Raw genomic sequence first — 22,549 nt, 5'->3', positions numbered from 1 at the left:
AGGGGGTGTGTGTGCGGGGCAGCAAGCATCTTCTTCTACCCCTCCTATATTGTGCAATGTCTTCCTTATGTATGCTCCCTTTTTGTTCAGCTAATTTATGTGCCCAATTGAGGTATATGCTAGATGACTTTCTCCACATTGTTTTGTCAATGTGGGATTCATTTTGTTCAATATCTCAGGTTTCAGCTGAGTCAAGTTATGGCCTAACGCTTAAAAATAATCAAACTAAAAGAGTCTCTGTATTTAGTTTTTATTCTCATAGAAATAAGGATATGTGACACTAATCTCAGTACATAGCCTTATATCATTGATTTGCATGTCCTGAAGTATTTCTACATTTTCATTAATTCAAACTAATCATGTTTCTGGATTAAGGTCAGTTTGACGATCCAGTGTGGATGTGAGTGCTAGAGTTCATCTGATTGGCTTAAGCCAGGATTCATGACAATAAGAAGGGAAAAAATCTGATGCACCTTCAACTTTTATTCAACATCACAACTCCTGTAGTAGACATTTGGTCTGAGAGAACAGCAGACTATGGATTTCTAGCAGTATGTCTCAACAGAAAAGCACTACAAGTATGAAATGAACAAGAGAGACAGGAGAGTTAAAACGTGGCTACAGGCCTGCATGCACAGAACGATGGAGTAAATAGACGTGTTCTGCTCTAGGTGAGTGCTGTACAAACTGCCTAGCTACTATTCAAACGGTAGGCCAGTCAATTTCTGCGCTGATAGCATTGTGTTTATAGAGCTATCAGATACTGAGTTGCAAGCACAGTCTGGTGTATCGCACGGTAGTGTTGGGTAGCATCATGAAAGTCAAATCCGTTCAAAAAGGCACAATCCCATCCTCAACAGTCACACAACAAAAGCTTAAAGAAACATAGTCAGAGGTCATCACAAACTAAAAACTACAAATCCCACTGTTGCATCCACCAAAGTGCTCTGTGGATGGAAAGTATAGCAGCAACTTGAGTTACGAGAACATCAAATCGACTGAAGAGACAGCACACAATGTGTACGAGTCTGTATAGCAGTCTGAGTTTCCGCTGGTCCTGGGTCAGAAAACAGTCCTAAAGCAACATTTTTTTTTAAACAGACAAAGCATGTTTATTTCAAACTAAAACAATAGGTACTCAACATAAGCATATCCCTCTGTTGATTTTCTTTTTTTTCCCCCCTGGCATTTTCTGTTCATGTTTACTGTATAATTGGAAACAAATTACAGACATTTATTTTGGGAGCACATTTCCATGTTTTCAGTTTAAAAATGTTCCTTTATTCCAATTATAGCAGCCATACTGGTCTCCCTGTATGCAGGCTATATGTTCTTCTTCGAAACAGAAAGCATTGTAGGTCACCACAAAAGTGTTCATTGAAAACTTTGCAGCAGCATTTTAAAAGAAGAGTAGACAGAAATGGAGCCAGCAGCTGCTGTTTTCAAGGTCTGTATCCATTGTCAAACACCCAGGATTTCTTACTCTCTTCCATAGGAAGGTCAAAGCTAATTTACCCCATATACAATTGAAACATTTTGGTAGGCAATTCAATAAAATTCGTCAAGCTTAGATTAATTAAAACGGGTGGGCGGCAATACAACTTAAAAAAAGGAAAAAGGAAATAAAACAAAGAAAATAGTCTATCAATAAATCAGCTAATGAGTCCTCTATTAAGTACACTGGTATTTGTGAGAGATAAAATCATTTGTTATTGGTTATCAGACGATAACTGATGTGAGTCTGTATTCACCATGTCCCGTGTGGTGGTGGTGGATTGCTGACATGAGTACAGAGAAGAAGAGACAACTTTACAAAATGATCTTTTACCTACTGAGTGATGATTATGTCCCCTCAGTGTCTGTGACAGTGTCTACCACAGGCTGACTCGCAGTTTCCTCCATGGGCTCACTCTGTTCATTGTCTAAGTCCTCAGGAGAGCCAAGCTGCTCCTCCTCCTCCTCCTCATCCTCCAGCTCCTCATCCTCCTCATCCTCCTCCTGCTGCTGCTGCTGCTGCTGCTCCTCCTCCTCCTCCTCCTCCTCCTCTTCCTCCTCTCTTTCAGGGAGCACAGAACCAGGAGAGGGTTCTTGAGTGGGCTCAGGAGAGGGTTTAGGAGATGCCTCAGGTGAGGGCTCAAGGGAGGCCTCAGGTGTAAGTTCAGCCACAGTGCTATTGTCTGTACCAGATCCATTGACCCACTGTGGTGAGGAAGGTCTATCTTGTGACTCCTCCTCATCCTTCTGTGGGCTTTCCTGCTCCTCCAGAGAGTGGGTCATCTCTTCAGGGGGGCTGGCAGCTTGAGTGAAGGCCACAGGAGAGTCGTGGGATGAGGCCTCAATCAGCGGGGAGTCTTGGCATGGGGTCTCACTGTCTGGAGAATTGGAGGTTTTGGAAGGGGACTGAGGTATAGGCTGGGTTGGGGATTGTGGAGGGATTTCGGGTGGCGGAGATGACTCAGCCTGGATGGGAGCCTCAGTCTCTGGGCTCTGACCCTTGCTGTCTGATGAAAGGTCAGGTGATTGGGCAGGGGTTGGTGACTGTGTTGGAGGCGTCTCAGACAGAGCTGGGGTTTCCGACTCTGGTTCTGCCACAGCTGCTTGGCTCTGTGATGGAGGAGACTTAATCTGGGCCTGAGGCAGTGGCTGATTTAGGCCTAAGAGAGAGGGCTTTGTCTGAGCTTGAGGCAGAAGTGGGGACTGAAATCTGGGCTGAATCTGGGGGTTTAATTTAAGAGGTGCAAGCAGTTTGCCTTGACTCAGGGACAAGTTAGGATTGAGAGGTGGAGTTGGGAGCAGAGGTGTTGGAAGAGGGAGGAGAGGAGTCCAGCCCCCTCGTTCATGTTCTCTCTCACGATCTCTTTCTTTGTCACGATCTCTGTCACGTTCCTGCTCTCTGACGCGATCTCGGGCTCGCTCTCTGTCTCTGTCTCTGTCCCTCTCACGCTCCCGTTCTCTCTCTCGGCTGTGGCGGTTTCCATTCATCTCCCTTCTGAAGTCAAAATCTCTCTCATCTCTGTCTCTTTGCCTGTCCCATGGGCGCCTTCGTTCATCTAGGTCTTGATGTAATTCATTGTCGAACGGCGCTGCAGCAGCAGCAGCAGCACCACCCCGGTTCCAGGCCTGTGGCCCTCCAGTAGCCCCAGCATTTCCTGGAACCACAGCTGCTCCTCCGGCTGTCCCAGGACGGCTCTCAAAGCGGTTGGAGAAGTTCTGCCCCGGTGTGGGACGCTCTTCCTGGAAGCCCTTTGGGCCACCTGGGGCCTGTGGCCCCCCTCGCATACTATCCCGTTCATCAAAGTCTCCCCTGGTCTGGCTCCAGCGGTTATCAGGGGTGAAGCCTGCAAGAGCTTGAAGACGTCCAACTAAGCTGGTTCTTGCAGGCTGAGTCCCTGGAGTCTGGAGCAATGGAGGCCTGCCTCCTCCACCACCTCCTGGTCCTCCACCACCACCTGCAAGAGGCTCCCTGTGCTCAGGTGGAGGGGTCCTCAGCAGGCCAGTGCTCTGTTTCTCCATTGGAGGGAAGCGGTAGTCCTGGTCCTTGCCCTCATCAGCTCCAGATGACTCATCTTCTGTTTTGGATACATTTTCATTGGGTAAATTGGGGGCCCTGTTGAATGGGTCCAGCTGAGAGAAAGGAGCCCTGGCACGGGCTTGGGCCTGGAGGGAACTCTCGAGGAGGCTAGCGGCCTGCTGGGCTTGTCCCTGCTGCATTAGAAGCGGGAAGCGGGCAGCAGCCCCAGGTTGGAGGAGGTTAGGCCGCACATCAAGAGGCAGCAGGCCAGGCATCCTATGGCCAGCCAGACCAGAGTGATGCAGCGGGTGTGTGAGGGATGTAGGATGCATGCCAAGGAGACCCATCCCACTTCGGACTGCATTCTGCATGCCTGGGGACATAACACAGTAACATGAATTAATGTTTACATTTTAGGACAAACAAGAGTAACTATGGCCGTTATTAAAAACTTAAAGGACAACAAAAAGTAAGATATGATCAGAGTGACACCCAAAAACAAATGTATAGTCTTTCATTTCAGTATGCTTTATCATTTCCTCACCTTGCAGTGTAAGCTCTGCAGCAGCATCCATACCGTCTACAGACTGGACTGTCTTGTCATTAGTGGCTTGCTGAGTTTGGACTCCCAATGGGTTGAAAACACTTCCAGTGATGGCTGAGGCCATGAAGCCACCAGGAATAGTGTTGGTCGGAGGAATCATAGCGCCAAATGGTGAATCCTTCATAGATTCTTGGCTGGTTGCCACTGAGGGCTGCACAAGAGCTAAAGATGGGTACAGTAGAAGAACATATTTAATCAAAGCTAATAAACTCCAACAAAACACCTGAAAAGAAATGCCATTTTTTAAATAACTATATAGATTTACTGACAAATTCTAAAATGTATATGGATAAATGAATTATAGTGTTGTGGGTAATAAATACTCACAAGTAGCTGCTGTGGCCATTCCTCCTGCCTGTGCTGCCTGCATGAAACCTGCACAACAGCAAACAAACTTTGTGTAAGCAAGTACATTTCTTTAAATCTATGTATATATATATATGACTGTTTGTGTCAGCTACCTGGTGGAGGCTGCGAAGTATTAAAGCCGGCTCTTATGAAGGGTGGTGGGGGCCCATAGCCTGGCGGAGGTATGCCCATGGCGACAGAAAAGTTCGGAGGTACCAAACCTACAGCACTGGGAACAGCTTGGGCTACTGGCAGCTGGATGGGAGAGAAAATAGAAACTAATTAGAGGATTATAGGGTATTGGCTAAATTACATGATACATAAATTCCTGACCACGTCTGATAACTTTGTCACTGCTCTCCTGCTTATAGCTAAATGCAATTTTATTATTGTCATTAAAAAATAACAACAAACAAGACATGTTTGCATTCCACCCAAAGATTGAGGCAGACCCTCTCCAGTACCTGCACAGGCATCATGGTGACCTGCTGGTTGTAGGTCTCAGTCTGGGTGTTAGATGCTGCCGTAGTCTCAGCGCTTACTGGCAGACTAACAACTTCCTTAACTGGCTCAGCGTTCTTCGCTGCTTCCCATTCTGTGAAGAAAATATATATTTTTTAAAAATAAGAACGAAAAACCAGAACGTGTTAATATTTCGAAGTCCAGAGGTATGTTTTTTCTAATTCAATCTTTGAATTCATTTCCTATCAGGGTTGGGAAACCCATCAAAGGATTTCATATAACCAGAAGAAAAAACAAGTAAACTGAGTAGAAAACAAGATGATTAAATTCCAGGTGTCTGTGTACATACTTGTCTGCGTATGTTATTTAGATTTAAAAAAGCATTGCTAACAAGTGATAGTGCCAAAGAAAGAAGATAAGCTGATGTTAATCTTTTCACCATCATTAACTGTCTCCTGGTCAATGATCCCTCCTTCAGCAAAGCCATCAAGGTCATCCAGCTTCACCTTCTCCCACGGTATGTAGGTGACGCCAAGATCTACATCCCAAAACTGCTTGTACTCTTGCTTTACCCCCTTGTTCAGAGCCCATGCAATCTGGTGGGCGAAAAAAAAACACGTAAATGACACAAGGAGTTTTTCAAAGACACTTCTGGGGGCACACATGTGCCTGGAAAGCTAAACTGAGGTTTTACAGTTAGAGGTCAATGGAAAATTACATTACATAAACCCACAAGGAGAATGAGAACACAGTCAATCAAATTATAAAGGTAATGCATACTTTGATGATTTTGGAGCCAATCTTAAAGGAGCCGGTGCTGAGCTTCTGGCGGGCACGGTATGCATCCTGTCTGTGGACCATACAGATGTAGGCACAGCCTCTAGGAGGGATCATCTGCAGACACATGCACAGATTACATTAAACTGGGACATAGGAAGGTTAAACAAGACATGACTGCACAGTGGATAATGAAAATGACTTAAGTGTGTGATGGATGAGAAACGAGTTAATGAGAAAAGGAGAAAGCGGGAATGTGTTGCCAAGAGGAATGAAAGTGAGTAAAAATTTAAAAAAAAGATGGGAGACTGCAGTAAAGGAATGTGGCAGACAGTTAACAGTAGCTTCAGGTCACTGTGTGTTAATGACAAACAGAAGTTCACCAGAAAGATATCATATTTTGTAAATCAAAGTACTGGCTCAAACTGCTTTTACCACATTACAGGGTTAGGAGAGAGAAAAGTTGACTTACATTGATAGACTCAATCTGACCAAACTCTTCAAATAAGTTGGTGAGGTCCTGCTGAGTGGCCTTTTTGTCCACCTGGCCCACCCACAGAGTTGTGCTGCACACTGTGTGGGTACAGTTGAAGTATATGATTATTCATTAGAGCAGCAGCTAACAACATTTATTCATAGGACAAGGACATCAACTTACCGCTTAGAGTCTTGGATCTGATGGGAGGCAGTCCCTTCTTCTGCCGCTCCTTCTCCCGCTCTCGAGCACGTCTTTCACTTGAGTAAGAACGAGACGACTTTCTCTTGCGGTCTCTGGAGCGCGAGCGTGACCTCTTGCGGTGTTTACGTTTGCGTGAGCCAGAGCGGGACCTGGACCGTCTCCTCTTGGGAGACCTATAGAAAGAAACACAAAACTTTTGAAAATACTTGCCAGTTTGACTTTTGACAGGTTTACCATAACACCACAGACTTGCTCCTTTTAAACATAAACCCTTTTTTTCAGAGTTCATTATTACATGTAACATATGTTCACTTTACAAATTCACTTATTTTAAGAGTCAAGCCAGTGATTAGAAAGAAAGGAATTCAACAACATCATATTTTAAGCTTTGAAAGTCTTACAACACAGCTCTTATTTTATAATGTATTTGAAGCCAATATCACCTCCTTATATAAGTGATGAATAAAAATACTCTCTGGTCAGGTTCTGATCTCTTTTTAGTATATTTATTTATGGGGCCCATGGAGGAAACACAGTTAAGTATGTGACACTTTTAAACACTGCAAGTCACACAGAAACATAAGGCAAAAGGAAGGGAAAGTGTTAGCATGCTTTGGTTATTTTACATAAACTTTTCCTATTATAACTAATTCCAGTGACTTTGGGACAGAACTGCTTCCCATGGCCTTCAGAGCAGCCAGCCATTTTCTAACAAGGTTAAAAGATTCCAGCGTCTTCAGATGAAAGTAAAAGATATTTCAGCAACATTCCAGACAGATTTAGAATTCCACACGATGACAAAACTGACCTGGAGCGCGACCTTGAGCGTGTTCTGGAACGTGTGCTTCCAATCTTCTTCTCATCTGCATCAAAAATCTCTTCCTCCATACCATCAGGGCCCTCATCAAGATCCATGTCCTACAAACAACAGAGCAAACAACAGCTGTTTACACAGAAACAAATAGGACTATGATTAATCATTTCTGTTGTTGTCCCACTGCTCAAACTTACCTGCTGCTGGTTGTCTATCGAGTCATCCACCTTGTTCTCTTGCTCAGAAAGCTGCTGCTGACTGCTACCCTGAGCAGATGAAACAGAGTTCTCTTGCCCAAAGATTGAGTCCTGCCCTTCCAAACTTAATGCCTGGAAGATTAAAAATATATAATTCAGGGATTAAAGCAGAAAAAAAATGTTTGACTGAAAATTCTCAACGTATAAAACAAGTTATAAATATTTGAATAGGTGTTTTCTATCTAAGGAATAAAACTGACACATTTTTCTTTTTTGAAGCTAAACATCTAGGCTGACAGATATGAGCTTGCTTCTTTTTAACAAATTCGACCTACAGCCAGGCAAATTTTATGCTTATATAGATTAACAGGTGCAGCAGGTGTTCTATACAAAACTTTAAAGAAGTGAAAGTCTGAAAAGTAAATGAAGTTAGGGGGGTCAGGTGGGATTCTCCCCCAGAGGAAAAATCTAACTATTCTAACCTACTCTGTTCTTAACCTTAAGCAGCCTAAAGTAGTAACAACACAGACATACCTTCAAACAAGTTACAGAAGTTAGTTAGAGTACAAAGGAAAAATAGTTACTTTGCAAAAATGTACCTTTTACAGAATATTATTTATACATGTTTTTAATGCATTAATGTGTTCCTCATTTTGTTGTCATTGCTACAGCTGCTGCTAATCCTACTTGAGTTATTTAAATACTGTAGCTGGGTACCTTGTGAATTCCCAGGGCATATAATAAAGATATTTTGACAAATAGTGTATTCATCCTATTTTAAATTATAAATCTGAATCTGAGAGGTAACTAGGAAACAAATTTAAGAGTTTCTATAAATTCAGTGGAGTAAGAATTTTTTTTTTTCAAGTACAATTATGCTTTTTAAAATTTGCACAGAACTTATTAATCAGTCGTTGTGGGTAAAAAAGTTAACTAGTGATAGCTTGTTAAGCCAATGTAACATAAGAATTGTGTCATCAAACGGTCAACTTTAAAGGTGATTCATGTCGCGCGGTGCTCTGTGTGGGTACTGTGTCACCTGTTGTCTTGACGCGCGTTCCTAAAGGAGTGTGTCCGGTAGCAGAGCACTCTGCCACTCTCTGCTCTGCCTGCACGTAATTATACTTTAACGGTAAACCCCGTCATGTTACGGATTGTTATTTCCCTGGTGTTTTCTTCTTTGGTCTGGTAAATAAATTGCACACCGAAGCCTAAAAAAAAAGTCTGGACATGACGAGCGGTGCATGCTGATGTTCGCTACCACAATAAAAGCCTCCTACACAGAGCAGTCTTCACGTAGCAGATACAAGTTCTGACTGTAACCTACATTGTGGTTGCCACACAGACGCAAAACTACACTTGTGTTACAGGGTTCAAATAAATGCCTGACATTAAAAACAGCAGTTTGTACGTTTGTCATTAACCCACATTCTGCTCGACTTTTTTTGTCTGATTGACACTGACTAAAATTTTTAAACTGACGGAAATCCGTCGTAGCAACGGAGAACTTTAATCCCTGTATATTTTGTGTAGTTTATGATAAATCAATGCAGGCAAGTGGAGCGTATTTACACAAATCATGTTTGCTTTTTATAAGAAGGGAATCTAGAGAGAGTGGGGAATGACATGTGGGGAAGGGGCTGTGGTTCAGATTCGAACCTGGGCCACTTGCTTGGGAGGACTACAGCCTCTGCATATGGGGCGCAACCCAACAACTGTAGTCTTTTTTCATTTGAATTACTAAACTGAGGCATTTGAGTAGCTTGCAAGTACTATGATATTAGGAACATACTCTATGCCTGGTGATAAGGAGTTATTACTAACAGTATAAGCTGTTTATGTCTATATGTGCAGACCCTGCGGGTGAAATGTGGAGCCTACAGGATGTGCAGGTAACCAAACAAGTTGATTTGATTGTGGATACGTTTTTCAACTATTTATACACCAAATTTGTCAACTGACTTAAAGCTATTTACTATCTAATGTGGTTAAAGCTGCAACATGGGAAGCAAATATATATCTATTAAAAAGAAAGCTTGAGCACATCATCAGTCCTGAATAACATTCCTCAGGATTATTGATCTGTGTGTGTGCATTGTGTGTGTCTACCTTCTGCTGGTGCTGCTGGTGCTCTAAAAGCTGCTTCTGAAACTGCTCCAGATTCTGCTGTTGAAGCTGTTCCGCCAGCTGATGGAAGAGAGAGCTGTTGATGGGCTCTGACACCATGGGCCTGAAAGAGGTCAGCAGCACAATGGATCACAATTTAGTTTTAGTTTTAGAAAAATAACACCTTCATCAATAAAGACACTGAACTCACATTTGAGATGAGGATGCGTCCTTTTTAGATTCTTCACCACGTTCAGAATCATTTCCAAAATCGAAAGGGCCCAGGAGCTTCTGCAAGACACAAATCAAATTGTCATTAAGAGGCATCAGGGAAAGGAACAACTACATACATTTTGACTGCTGACTGGAGCATTACCTTATTAAAAGAGGAGACCCGCTGCTCCAGGGGGTTGAGGCTATTTGCAGTAGCAGCAGCAGTAAGTTGAGCTGTCAGAGCTTGCAACTGCACCACCAGGCCAGCATCCAAGGCCTGCAGCAGGGAGGGCTGGGGCTTCTGCTGCTGCAACTGTAGACTCTGTACCAGCTGCTGCAGCTACAACAGACCATAAAACATAGTATTTTTAATTCATCTTTTACACCAATAGATAAACAAACTACACAGGTTACTCAAGCAAAATGACTGTTCTTCCATAACAAAAATGTTTTAATCAACAGCTCATTAAGTCAGATGTTGGTTATAAATGTTGACTAACCTGTTGTCCCTGGGGACTCTGTAGGATCTGTGCCACTGCAGCAACAGTGTCTGTGTTGGTAATCTGGGAAGCCCAATCAGGCAGACCCTGGACTATGTTAGCAGGGGTTGCCGGGGTAGGTGGTGTGCCTAGACACACAGAGACAGCGGTGATGAAGTAAATGTATTACAATAATCACGGTGTGTGTGTGTGTGTGTGTGTGTGTGTGTGTGTGTGTGTGTGTGTGCGTTTCACAACTGTGTAACCTACCAGGTGTAGTGTTATTGACAGGAGCAGCACTGCTGGGCATGACAGGTGTGACACTGGGAGGTAGAATCCCTGCAGCCATGTCCAACAGAGGCTGGATGATGTCACTTTTGAATACCGCATTCTTTTGCCACAGGTTCAAAACTCGCACTATCTTGCTCTGGAAACACCAAGAAGGAAGACGGTAACAACAGTTAAAAAAAAAAAGTGGACTTGCAACCTTTGAGATCTCTGATTTTTCAAATATGTCTATAAATATAAGACATTGAAACATATGTTTATTTCCTTTATCATGGAGGTTAAATCATTTTATTTTCATTTTTCTAAACACATTAAATGACTGATCACTAACTCGAGAAATCAGAATAATGCAAAAAATGTGAGCCCTTTGCCACTCCTTGATTTAATCCTTTAGACACATTCCTGTAAAATTTAGGCATACTCTATATTAAAGGGGTCTGATATCAATTATCATGACACCATTACGAGCTACAAAAAGACCCCATTATAAACTGTCTGACCTTGTCATCTGAAGGGCACCGGTAGAGGTGCTGAAACGTTGGAATGATGTTCTTGCTGAAGCGCGGAGCAAAAACATCCTTCTCTGTTCCAAACTGGTGTCGCGACTGTCTGACGATGGAGTCGATGACATACAGCCCTGGGACCTTGTATTCTGGTTTGCACTGTAGACACAGAGATGTACAGCTGGAGTTAGTACATTTTAATAACGGGGAAATATTTGATAAATTATGGCAGCGGCATGATATATAAACTATTGGGGAGATCCATCTTTATTCACATGTATTCAGAGTGTACACCTCATAATCATTCTTAATTAACAGTTAAGGTTTCCTTAAAAATAAATAAATAAAACATTCAGTAAATTTAACCCCCAAATTCCCTCTTTAAACAGCTCACCTTTTGTATGAACTTCTCCACGCTCTGGACAACGTGCTTGTAAAACTGAAAGACAAAAAAGGAACAAGAAGAATTTTGAGTCACTTGAACAACAGTATTTTACATTATGTTTGGAGAAACACATGGCTGACATGGTCAATAATGGCAGGGCTAGCCTTAAGGTAATTTACGCTATGCTAGCAGCTAGGTTCAGCAGAAACATTGACACTGTAGAGGTCCTGGTCAACGGCCACTGTAGAGTTTTCATATGAACCTCAAAACTTGAGGTGGGGTTTCTCCAACACGACACACAGCAACAAAATATACAGAATCATGGTCGTGGCTTTATGTCTGTTGCAGGTGCAATGATAAGAAAAGAGTTGCAAAAGACACATGAATTTAGACTTAAGTATATTTCCACTTGTCTGCGTTTTGGTACACCTTATAATGTTGCTGTTACACATTTAAATATATGGCAGTAACCTGTACCACATTAGCCCATGTGTTCAACAACTCAAAGTACATTGTTCCTAGTTCTCCAAAAGCCAGATTAAAGGGAGAGGTCATCTAACTGCTCTTAGAAATATGACAATTTTGTTTTGGATGATAATTTGGTCTGTCATCCTAATAAACCCTAAACTAATTTCACATTATAGGCTAAACATAGAGTCCGCTTTACGATGCTATAATGGGAATATTTGCCTTTACATCAATGCTCTGTGTAGTTTGACTGAAACACAATATCAACAAATAGCTAAGAAGATACTGATACTGGTGAAGGGAATAAACGTCACCACCCCCTCACTCTCACTCCAAGTGAAGTCTCCTGATTCTATCCTGCTACATCAGGTCATTCATGACTTTCTGTTGAAAAAAATACTAGGGGGGTTGCAGGAAAAAACTCTGGATAAAGTCCAAGTGAAAACATTTGGCTATTTGTGTTCGCATATGCAGCTCCTTCTGAAAATATCAGGAATGCAAGAATGAAAGTTTCTGTGTGACCACACAGGTATTCAGCATAGGCCTTTTTGACAGTTGACGAGTCATTGATTATTTAAATGATTAATTGACTCATTGGATAATGTTTTGGGCAAATGCTTACTAATTTATCTATCAGCAATTAGCTTTAACATTACTCATTCACACTCAAACTATGCCATTACAAATCTTAATTCAGCTTTATTTTTGTCTTGGATTTTAACGTAACTAATGTTAATGCAAGACTGATAATTTAGTTTAAATCCATATGATTATAACACCACGGTCAGAGTTTGCTCCGAAATGAGAAACAAATGAGGGGGAGAGAAGAAGATAAAGCATTCTAAGGGAAAGGTTTGCAGGATAGTGACTGAAAATGTAAATACGACAAAAATCGCTGCACAGCTGAAACTTTGGATTGTGAAGATGAATCCAGGGTGTCTTCCCTTCAAATAATTTCACATTACCAACATGCTCACTTGACAAGCAAGGTCTGCTTTAAAAATCCCAATGATGATCTTCTCTTATATAGGGGATAAATTATGTGGGTAGTAGAGCGAGTGAAGAAAGGGACCGAAAGTCAGCGAGTGCGTGTGTGTGAGTTACGTTGTGGTCATGACCGGAGCAGCTGAGGAAGAGCCATTGGTAGCTGCTAGAAATAGCAGGACGAATGCAGCCTACAGTTTAAGCTGTGTCCAACAATAAACGCCACAACTTCTACCTGGCTCCTGTGTGTTGCATACCGCTTGCAGCTGACAAGTTAAAATTGGGGGTTATCACAAGTAGCAGACCAAGAAGTCTCTCCTATGCTTTGTCACTATGGTCAGGACTCTGATGTAAGAAAGGAAGAACACTTTCATTTGCAGTGTCGAGGGTGAAATGATCTCTGAGTTTAGAAGTTTGAGAACCTGATGGTGTTACATCTGCAGCCCCCATTATGTTATGTTTTGTTTTTCTGTCGCTTCCCTATCACTGTTTTGCATACATAACTCTCAGCAGAGATAGTAAGGAGGCAAGATGACTCACTCCGCTCAGCAACACAGATCCGGAACACAAAAACATGCACATTAAACAACTAATGATCAATAATTTAATTCTCCAGGGACTAATTTTGTCATAGATTTCTGTCACAGTTTGCTGGTTTAACTATGAACACAAGCTTGCTACGCCGTGTGCAAGTCAGTTTAACTTGACAAAAGTGTGGCACAGTCAAAGCCATTGGATATGACGGGCTTCAGAGCTCAGTGGGGCAGTTCTTCAAACTTCTCAGTTGCGAGTTTTATAGCAAAAGTATTCTGCTATTTGAGAGTTGCTAAAAACACCACCTAATGTTTATATCTGGTCATTGTTGCAAGACGCTTAACAAACTCTCAGCTTTCAGTCATCAGCCTTGCATGATTCAGTACATGTGTTTTTTTTTGTCAAATACAACATTAAAAGTAGCCAGCCAGAAAAAGAGGAGTATACAGCTATTAAGTGACAGCTGACATGTTGGGAACTCTTCAGATACTGGTTGTGTCTGGTTAAATTATTAATAAACCACTAACTATAGGGATAAGCTATAATAAAAAAGACCAGGCAAAGTAGTAGTTGAAGACAGACTAGTTACTAAAATGTCAATGACCTACTTAGAAATCACGTATATTAAATGGTAAAGGGCATAACAAAGTAAGAAGGAAAAACAGCACCAACTTAACTTAGAAATAACAAAATAGAAAATTGTAATGGAGCTTTTTTTTTTTTAATTGTCCAGACATGTTTCCTTGCAGCTTTAATATATGAAATCAGTGCAGTCATTGCACTGTTGTGCATATATTTTTTTTTTAATTCACAAAATGTATACCACTAATACCACAGCAAGAATTTGGTCTTATGATTTGGAGTTTTATTTCAGCATGACTACAATACCGAAACCACGCTGTTACTCCTGACAACAACAGCCACTTAAAAGAGAGACAAAAGAAAAGGCTCAGATCTCCAAATTCAAAAGATCATCCATGCACTGATAGCAGTGGAACAGAACTGTATAAATATCTGACTCTTTATAAAAGTGTCCTACAAAAGTTCTTCAATCAGCCAGTAGATGGAGTGAAAGAACAAGGGAATGAATGACCAAGGGTAGAGTTAAACATAAAAACCACTTGAAGTCTAGCTTCTAGCTGGAATCTTAAGATCATTTGGCTTATAACAAACAACAACAATGAAATCATTCCTCCCAGACATTTCCTTGTCAAATTTACTCATTGGAGAAATAGGTATTGAAACATTTATACTTATTAACTAAGTGGCTAAAAGTTGAAAATGGTTTCAAATGATGAAGTGTTCTTGTGTCCTCTTTTGTATCTTTTCTTCTCTAGTGTTCATCAGGAACATTTTCACACAATGATAAATGCATTATGCGAACATAGACTGTAAGAGTTTTTGTGTTTCTACACATTTCAGCCCTGCAGAATTTCTACCCAGCAGTATGTTCCATGAAGTCGTCCAAATAACACACTCATGTTTGAAAGTTTCACTTGTGATGCCACTTTCACAACAGGAGAGCCTTATCTAAGGAGGAGAGTTGTTAATGAGGCAGCAATACTAAGAAAGTGCAGAGTACCATCAACACAGCAGTGTCACAAGCATTACAGCAAAAAGAGACGTTAAAGGGGACCTCTCTCTATCGCTCTGATCACCTGCAGAGCATAAACACACTACTCAGAACACAAAGGTAACAGGTGGACAAGCAATGATCTCAGATGGTGATCGTTCACTGATAAAAAAAGAAAAATGCAAAAATGGTGAGAGAATATACATAGGAGGTCAAAACCTGGCTACCTACCCAAGTAGTCTATGTGTGAGAAACACTAATAGTTAAGTTAATTGCTCTTCAGGTCAGAAACCCCTTAATACCAGATGAATCTGGGAGAATCACATCCCTGTTTAAGATTTTGAATTGAAACCAAAACATTGGATGATGCTGATAGTTTGCTGTGCTGCAACCTTCAGGTCAATTCAGATGATATCAAAATCGTCAGACATCGTTTTGATACTCAATATCACACATCAGTTTTTGTTCAGCCTTTTCAAACTGTGTTCCCACACAGTGACAGTAAACATGTATACCCCTACTTTCTAAGATTTTTTCCCTAGAATTGTATGATTAAAATTTTGAAAAGGAAGCATTTCAAGTTTAATAGCTAAATATTTGAATACTTATTAAGTCATTCTGTTAAAGAAGTCATACCATATAACCCACAGGGGGCGCTGCAGTAACATTAATGTGCATTTCAAAATCCTGATTTATTTTTTATACTTGATAAATAACTTCCTGAACATCATATGCATGACATACTTGAGTATGGCACCTATTGCTTCACCCTGGGGTTGTTTGTTAAACACTTGCATGATTTTTTACAGTGAACATATACAGCAGAGTTTTACAGACAGGATCCCTCAAAAAGTTTGCATCAACTGACAGAGGGACGCCATTAGGTGTTGCTTAAGGATTTTGAAAATGTAGTTTCTGCTTGGAGGTGGCAGAGGCTGCAGCAGCATTGGCAGCAGCTTAGCTGATAGCTCTGCCAGCTCTCTATTTTTGTCACAAAAAAATCCCCTTTAAGAACTTCTGACTAGTACATCTGAGTGACTCCTTTATTGATTAAGCAGGAAAACAGCAAACGGAAAGAAAGACGACAGACAGTTAATGACACTACAGAAAACAGCTCACTTCAAGCAATGCCTTAGACTCCAGTTAAACAACTGGGAGTCTCTAAAATCAATCTAAAAGATCAGACTCATTTGAAAAAAGCACTTTTAGTTCAATCAACAAGATGTTTAAAGAGCCCATATTCTGCCATTTTTGAGGTTCGTATATTTAATCTATGTACCTACTTTTGTACGTTCACAATAGCTAAAGTTCTAAAAAAGTGTCTGTTTTCATGTACTGCTCCTCCTTGCTCCCTCTATGCTGTGAGTCCGTCAGCTGCACTCTGTTGAGCCCACACTGTTAGACCCCACGTGGGCCAAGTCTGCTCTGATTGGTCTGCCGATCCGCTCTGTCGTTATTGGTCAGTTGCTCTGCACGCTTCTCGGAAATTTCAACATAAGCTGCAGGGCTTGCCACAACGAGCCAATGGGCTTAGATCAGTGATCTCACACTGACAAAGACGTCGGACTGACAATTTTTTATCGAGGGGGGCTAGAACAGAGCGTTACATGCAGCTAATGCTACAGCTAACAGGAGGACGTAGGAGAAGCCGCGTTTCCGCAGACTTTGAATTTTTGCACATAGATGTGCCTAAACATGCACAGGACACTTGGAAAACACACTAAAGGGCATATAAAACCAGAAAAAGCATAATATGGGACCTTTAACATTGAAAACATCAGGTAAACTGGTATTCCCCCCTCTACAAGTTTCAGCAAATAACAGCAAGATACACTAAGTGTACTAGCTTGCAGCACATCACTTTCTGTCTGCGTGGGGCTTTGACATTGACTATGCACTAGATTAGAATTGGATCTCCATTTCAAGAGGTCTACCTGCTGAAGGGGTGTTAAAATGATGACTTGCTTGTCTTGAGTCCAAGATGATTAAATGAATTGGACTGTGACTCAAGGTCTAAGGAGCGACTGTAAATACTATCGCTCCCAACAGTGTTATTGTAAGTATCTCTGCCAAAGCTCACTTAATTTAATGACAAACTAGGGATGTAACAGTATCAACATTTTCAGGGGTCGACATGTTTATTTTTTTACTCTTATCTTAGGGTATATTCTAATATTAGTTTGTATTTACATCAAATGTGTTTTTTCCCTCTATTTCAATTTTGTGACAAACAACTTTAACCTACTCATCTTATCCATGCACAGACACAAACACAAACACCTTGTGTTTTGAAAAGTTCCACTTGATATTCTGTTAATTTTTGGAGTTCAGCACAGCATCAGCAGCAAGCATCTGTACTTTAGAATTAAAGCCATGAGAAGCTTCAGTTATGATAGGAGCAAGGCATCTCAATCAGTGCATTTACGGACAGTGGACCTGTTGTCTCCCTCTCTGAAGCTGCTGGGATTCTGCTCTATTGGCTTTGCTGCGGCATGTCTCACTGCAGGAGTCAAGAGGAATTTCTTTTTTTTTTTTTTTAAACAGGAGTTTTATTATGTTGCACCGAGCTGCAGAAGGCTCCTCGCTTGCGCATGTACGCACGCTCTCTTTCTCTCTCTCGTGCTCAAATAAAAATGTTAAGGGGAGCTAAGGGGCTTTCAAATTGGTATAAATTTGAAGTTGGGAGTGAAGTCCGTCTTGACATGTTTTAATACATTTGAGCTGGATTACAAGATTTCAAATACATCCATTTTTCAGAGCCTAACAAAAAATATTATCAAATTAAAAACTTAGTATAACAAATACTGTTTAAAGTAGAGCTAGTGTCAATCACAAACGATGCCTGAATGATGCCTGCAATTCATTTATGATAAAGATATGTCTGTTTTCATTATTCTTCTACTACCACAACAGCATGACTGTCCTGTCCAACCAGACCATAGTGAGGTTTTTTTCATCTCGTTAAATTTGTATCTTGGGGGAATTTATAATTTTGTTTTTGGTGTTTTGTAGAATGTTGTGAAGCCCACATAGTTTGTCATGGATTCTGCTTTGGCAGGGAACTGGTGGTCTTAAAACATTTCATTATTCTAATTTATAACAGAAAACCTGGGCTACAATCTGTGTCCAAATGTACAGTCTGAGTGTAGTGAGTGGACTTGTGAGAGGGACAGCAGTGAAGCTGTAGGCAGTGGCTGTTTTTCAACTATGACACATACATGTGGGCGCCTATTAAACGCTGAAGCTTCAGCAGTTATTAACAAGATGATCTCCCAAGAAGCATTAACAAAACACCGGTATCACAGGAAATCATGTTTAATTCTGAATTATTTGTTATGTATTTTAACTGGCCTAAGAAGGGTCAGTGGAACATGCAATCTTCTGGTACAGAATCTTTCAATCTTTATCAGGCTAATAATCTCTCAATAACTTGTAATTTTTTCCATGCCATGTTGCACTAAGAGATACACAAGAAAAAAAAAAAGAGCCACTCTGGGGCGCTGGTGGCACAGTGGTTAGTGCGCGTGCCTCATGTATGGAGGCTAATGTCCTCAACACGGGCGGCCCAGGTTCTAATCCAGCCTGTGGCTCATTTCCTTTTTTACTCTCTCTCTCCCTGATTTCCAACTCTATCAACTGTCCTATCTCTCCATTAAAGGCCCAAAAATCCCAAAAATAAATCTTGGAAAAAAAGAGCCACTCTGGCTAAACACTAACAATACTGTGACAACAGAATGGATGTTCAATGCAGCATCAGAGTAAAGCAACAAGATTGTATTCTGAACTACGTGTTCCAAGAGCAACACCATTACTTGACAGTCTCTGCTCAGCTGATGACGTCCAGTGAAGTTGGCAGAACCACTTTCACATCACAGATTCTGAATAAATTACCCCATAAGTTACCACCTGCTTTGCTGGGCCGCCTCCGCCTAATTTTGTACCGCACTGGCCCTCGTCAAAGTCTGATGGGTCTTTTAATGGATATCAGAGTTTTCCAAGTAAAGCACCTGTTTTTGTCATTTCTAACTGCAATTCTTCTATCATCCCTATCAATGATTTTGTCCTAAAATTGTACACATGCACTGATCTCCAAACATGCGTTCAGCTGCTGAGGGATCGTTCATTTGAGACAGCTCTGACAGTTAAAAGTCCAGACTGCAGATTTCATAAACTTCTCTGATAGACCTGAAAGTCACACAGAGTAACACAAGGCTTCATGGTTAAATGTGCCGTCTTATTGTGTCTTCACTTCTGTCCGAATGCTTTCTGACTCTCTATCTCTGGAACTGCAAGAGTATAATACATGCAAATATTATTTATTGAATATTCAGCACAGTCGCATCTTGGTAACAGTGGTGTGGCGTGTGATTAAAAGCTTCAACATGATGAGTCACTGACGTATTAAAGAAGTACCACTGAAGAAAAGACAATGATAAACTAATTTTTAAAAGTTAAAACTCATTATTGCCACAAATAACATTTACCCTTCTGGCCATGGTTTAAAAAAGGCATATGTCTATAGTGGAGAAACTTGAAAAAAATAGTTCCTTACTGCAGTAAAAATATATGAATTGAGTTATGTTAAAAATGTATAATTCTGTGTGTTAAGAATATAGCTAAGGTGATGAAGTAAACTCCTCTCTGTGTCTTTCATGTTCAATATCAGACTCCATGTGAATGATTACACTTTAAATCTGCTTGAATAGGGAATTTGACATCCATGCTGAAAGTACCAGAGGTTTTTAAAAAAAGTTTTTGCCAAAATATACCACAAAAGAGGAATTACAGTGTTTGATGCTCAGAATTTTGTGTGGAAATAAACACAGAGCTTTTATTTTGTATTGTTTTTCATTTTGGACTGGGCATGCTCATTTGTGATATATTCCGTTTTAATGTGAGATCCTTTCTTACATTTGAAAATTATTAGAATTTCTAATTTTGCCAGTACGCATGATACATTATGCACATATACAAGTTAGGAAAGGTACCACGCCCTCATTCTGAGCCGGGAAACACCCTGGACCCTAATCAGGTCAAATAAATTAAAATACTTTTGGTTGTGCAATGGATACACAGAACTATTAAGTTATTATTACAGATAAAGAATAAGACAACCACATTAGAGAGAGGAGAAATCACTGATTGCCAACACAGCAGTCTATACAGTGAAATACGGTGCATGAATAAAAGACCTTTTCCATGTGGGTTGCACAACATACACTTGCACTAACATGATTTAAAAAAAGGTACTCATCTGGCTGCAAGATTTCAAAAATAGCGTTAACAGAATATTTACATTATCTTGTCAACTAGTTTTGGTGCAAAACTATTCATCTGAGATACTCTGCTATAAATATTGCAGACAGTGCTTAGAGTATAAAACTAGAGAGAGAGAGCGCTCTGCTGTATGGTTGAGGCAGACGTTTATGAGAGGCAGCCTTTGACTGGGTATATTACCGTTATCAGTGGCACTTTGGCTAAATGCTTGAATATATTGGGGCTTCAAATGTGGGCTGTTGATTGTGCAGAATTTATCTGGTTTATTTTCCTTTTTTTAACATTGAAAAATACATTGCAGAGAGAAAAGATATTGCAATGTCAATTTGTCTGCATGGTGTTCAGCACTTTATGTTCTATTCAAAAAAGTATCATTTGAGTGCATTACGAAAGGTGAATACAGTAAGAGGTTAGTGTGGAAGTCCAAGAAACAATGATAATGCCAGCCAGACGATACATGGGTCGTACTCAAAATTCTGTCAACGGTGCACATGGTTTTTTGAGTATGCCAACAAATCACCAGCACTACATGGGAATGAGAAATATTGTATTGATCCCAAGGGGTTTATTGGGCCTCCTCACCCGTATTGACAGTAGATGTCAATAAACTACTGCAGGTGGTGTCAGTCACCAAACTGTGCAAAGATAGATTTAGCCCTAAAATCTGATTAAATGTAATCAAAATTCATCAAGATGAGGAACTATAAATAATAGGAATGTGACGATGCAGGAAATGGATTAAACAATGATCCAATCAAATTGATCAAATGTAAAGACATCCACCTACATTGTCATCTTTAAGAGTAGCTTTTATTTTGAAATTCCATCTGTATGCCTGTTTGACAGTTTCCACCCAGATATGCATCATTCTGAACTATCAAACAAGCAATCGGCAAGTGGACAATGGCCAGCAGATGAGATAAGGAAAGAAGATAATAACTCCTCTCCAGGGACAAAACAGTTAAGTGGAAATATATTGGACATAGGCTGCATCCTGGTGGGCCACCCAGCTCTTTTTATCTGCATTGTTTGTATTTTTCAGTTTATGATCGCCATCGAAGATCTGGAAAAAACAATCTCTTTTTGTCATCTTACTCATCACTGGAGAAGTGCAAGTAATGTCTGATACAGGCGCTGTACGTAAACATAAGCTGTTACCGACCTTCTAGAATTCATAGATTGTGTAGTGCAACTTGATATAAAATATATCATGTAAATAAAAGCTTCTAGAAGTGATCTAAGCAGGACAGCAGCTTCCTCTACCTCTCTTTATGAGGCCATTCTGTGTCTGTCAAGACAAAAGTTTGCCCAAACCCCTTTATTCATCAAGTTATCAAAATGAATGAGTAGAACAAAAGTAAGGTTAATTCTTAACTGCATGACCATGTGTTAACAGATTTAATCTCATTAGTATCCCCCATGTCTTTTAAAACTACATATGAACTGTACATATGCCACTTTTATACAGCTAGAGAAAGTATGAAGGGCTAAAGTAGTGCAGACACTAGGGCCCTTACATTGTTTGCAATACATAGAACACAGACGGAATCTCAAAATTTGACACAGAAACACTCATGAGTCATGTGGGTACACATGGGAATGCTAGCCACCTGTTCACTTTCAGTGCAACAGAACCATTGATGATCCATGATATGTACAGACAGAGTTTTTTTTTTCTTAAGGTGAAATGTAACTGATAATGTTAGATGTGTACATGATATCGAATCAATACAGGATTGTGGCCAACTCTTTGATATTGGCAAACATGATATCGTTGTCCCAAGAATCCATATAATATAGCTACCCCGTTAAACTGCTGAAGCAATTATCTGATAATCTTAAATTATAATCTTATCTTTCAAGAACTGTGATTTGGGGACATCATTTTAAAATTGACAAAAAGATAAATTTTTAGAGTTTTACCTTGGTTTGCATTTCTCAAGTAACAAGCAAAAAACAGCATATCTTGAAATTACTGACCAGGTCCATTTAACCAAATATTCAACACTATTACACAAGATGAATGCTAATCACTACATGTCTTTTTTTCCTATTCGAGATTTCAAGCTAAATGTAAAAAACAACAGACTGAATGGGTAAAAATGATTCTTGCATGTAACTGCATGTTAGTGGAAAACTGTCTTTAGACAAAAGCACAAAGTACTAAAAACAAGGGATGCACAGATTCGAGCCTGGTCTATCCGTCCGATACTGACTCAAATAGCCAGATCAGGTATCAGTGACAATGGTCCAATCCAAGGGTCCAATCCATCAGGCCAATCTATTTCATTCATTTCTACGCTATTCTGTGTTTACAGCAAGCATGTGTACACACAACGTCACTGTC

General features: G+C 40.5%; 1 protein-coding gene across 2 annotated transcripts in view; it reads right to left on the bottom strand.

Moving 5' to 3' along the window:
* Positions 1–463: 463 nt before the first annotated feature.
* scaf8 (SR-related CTD-associated factor 8) overlaps positions 464–22,549 on the bottom strand; it is a 31,822-nt gene continuing 9,736 nt past the window's right edge. For both annotated transcript variants that reach the window (XM_061062366.1, XM_061062367.1), the window contains exons 3-20: positions 11,376–11,420; positions 10,979–11,140; positions 10,461–10,617; positions 10,212–10,339; positions 9,875–10,051; positions 9,710–9,789; positions 9,502–9,622; positions 7,393–7,524; positions 7,190–7,299; positions 6,361–6,554; positions 6,175–6,275; positions 5,706–5,819; positions 5,365–5,521; positions 4,928–5,058; positions 4,577–4,718; positions 4,443–4,490; positions 4,056–4,277; positions 464–3,884 (exon numbers count right to left, since the gene is read on the bottom strand). In XM_061062366.1, coding sequence (XP_060918349.1) covers positions 1,843–3,884; positions 4,056–4,277; positions 4,443–4,490; positions 4,577–4,718; positions 4,928–5,058; positions 5,365–5,521; positions 5,706–5,819; positions 6,175–6,275; positions 6,361–6,554; positions 7,190–7,299; positions 7,393–7,524; positions 9,502–9,622; positions 9,710–9,789; positions 9,875–10,051; positions 10,212–10,339; positions 10,461–10,617; positions 10,979–11,140; positions 11,376–11,420 — 4,263 coding nt within the window. In that variant the 3' untranslated portion in view covers positions 464–1,842. The remainder of the gene's footprint in view (positions 3,885–4,055; positions 4,278–4,442; positions 4,491–4,576; positions 4,719–4,927; positions 5,059–5,364; positions 5,522–5,705; positions 5,820–6,174; positions 6,276–6,360; positions 6,555–7,189; positions 7,300–7,392; positions 7,525–9,501; positions 9,623–9,709; positions 9,790–9,874; positions 10,052–10,211; positions 10,340–10,460; positions 10,618–10,978; positions 11,141–11,375; positions 11,421–22,549) is intronic.

The sequence above is a fragment of the Labrus mixtus genome, chromosome 18 (genome assembly GCF_963584025.1).
Source record: "Labrus mixtus chromosome 18, fLabMix1.1, whole genome shotgun sequence".
In the NCBI taxonomy this organism is placed as follows: Eukaryota; Metazoa; Chordata; class Actinopteri; order Labriformes; family Labridae; genus Labrus; species Labrus mixtus.
The sequence above is the reverse complement of the archived record's forward strand: the minus strand, read 5'-3'. Positions and strand labels throughout refer to the sequence as shown.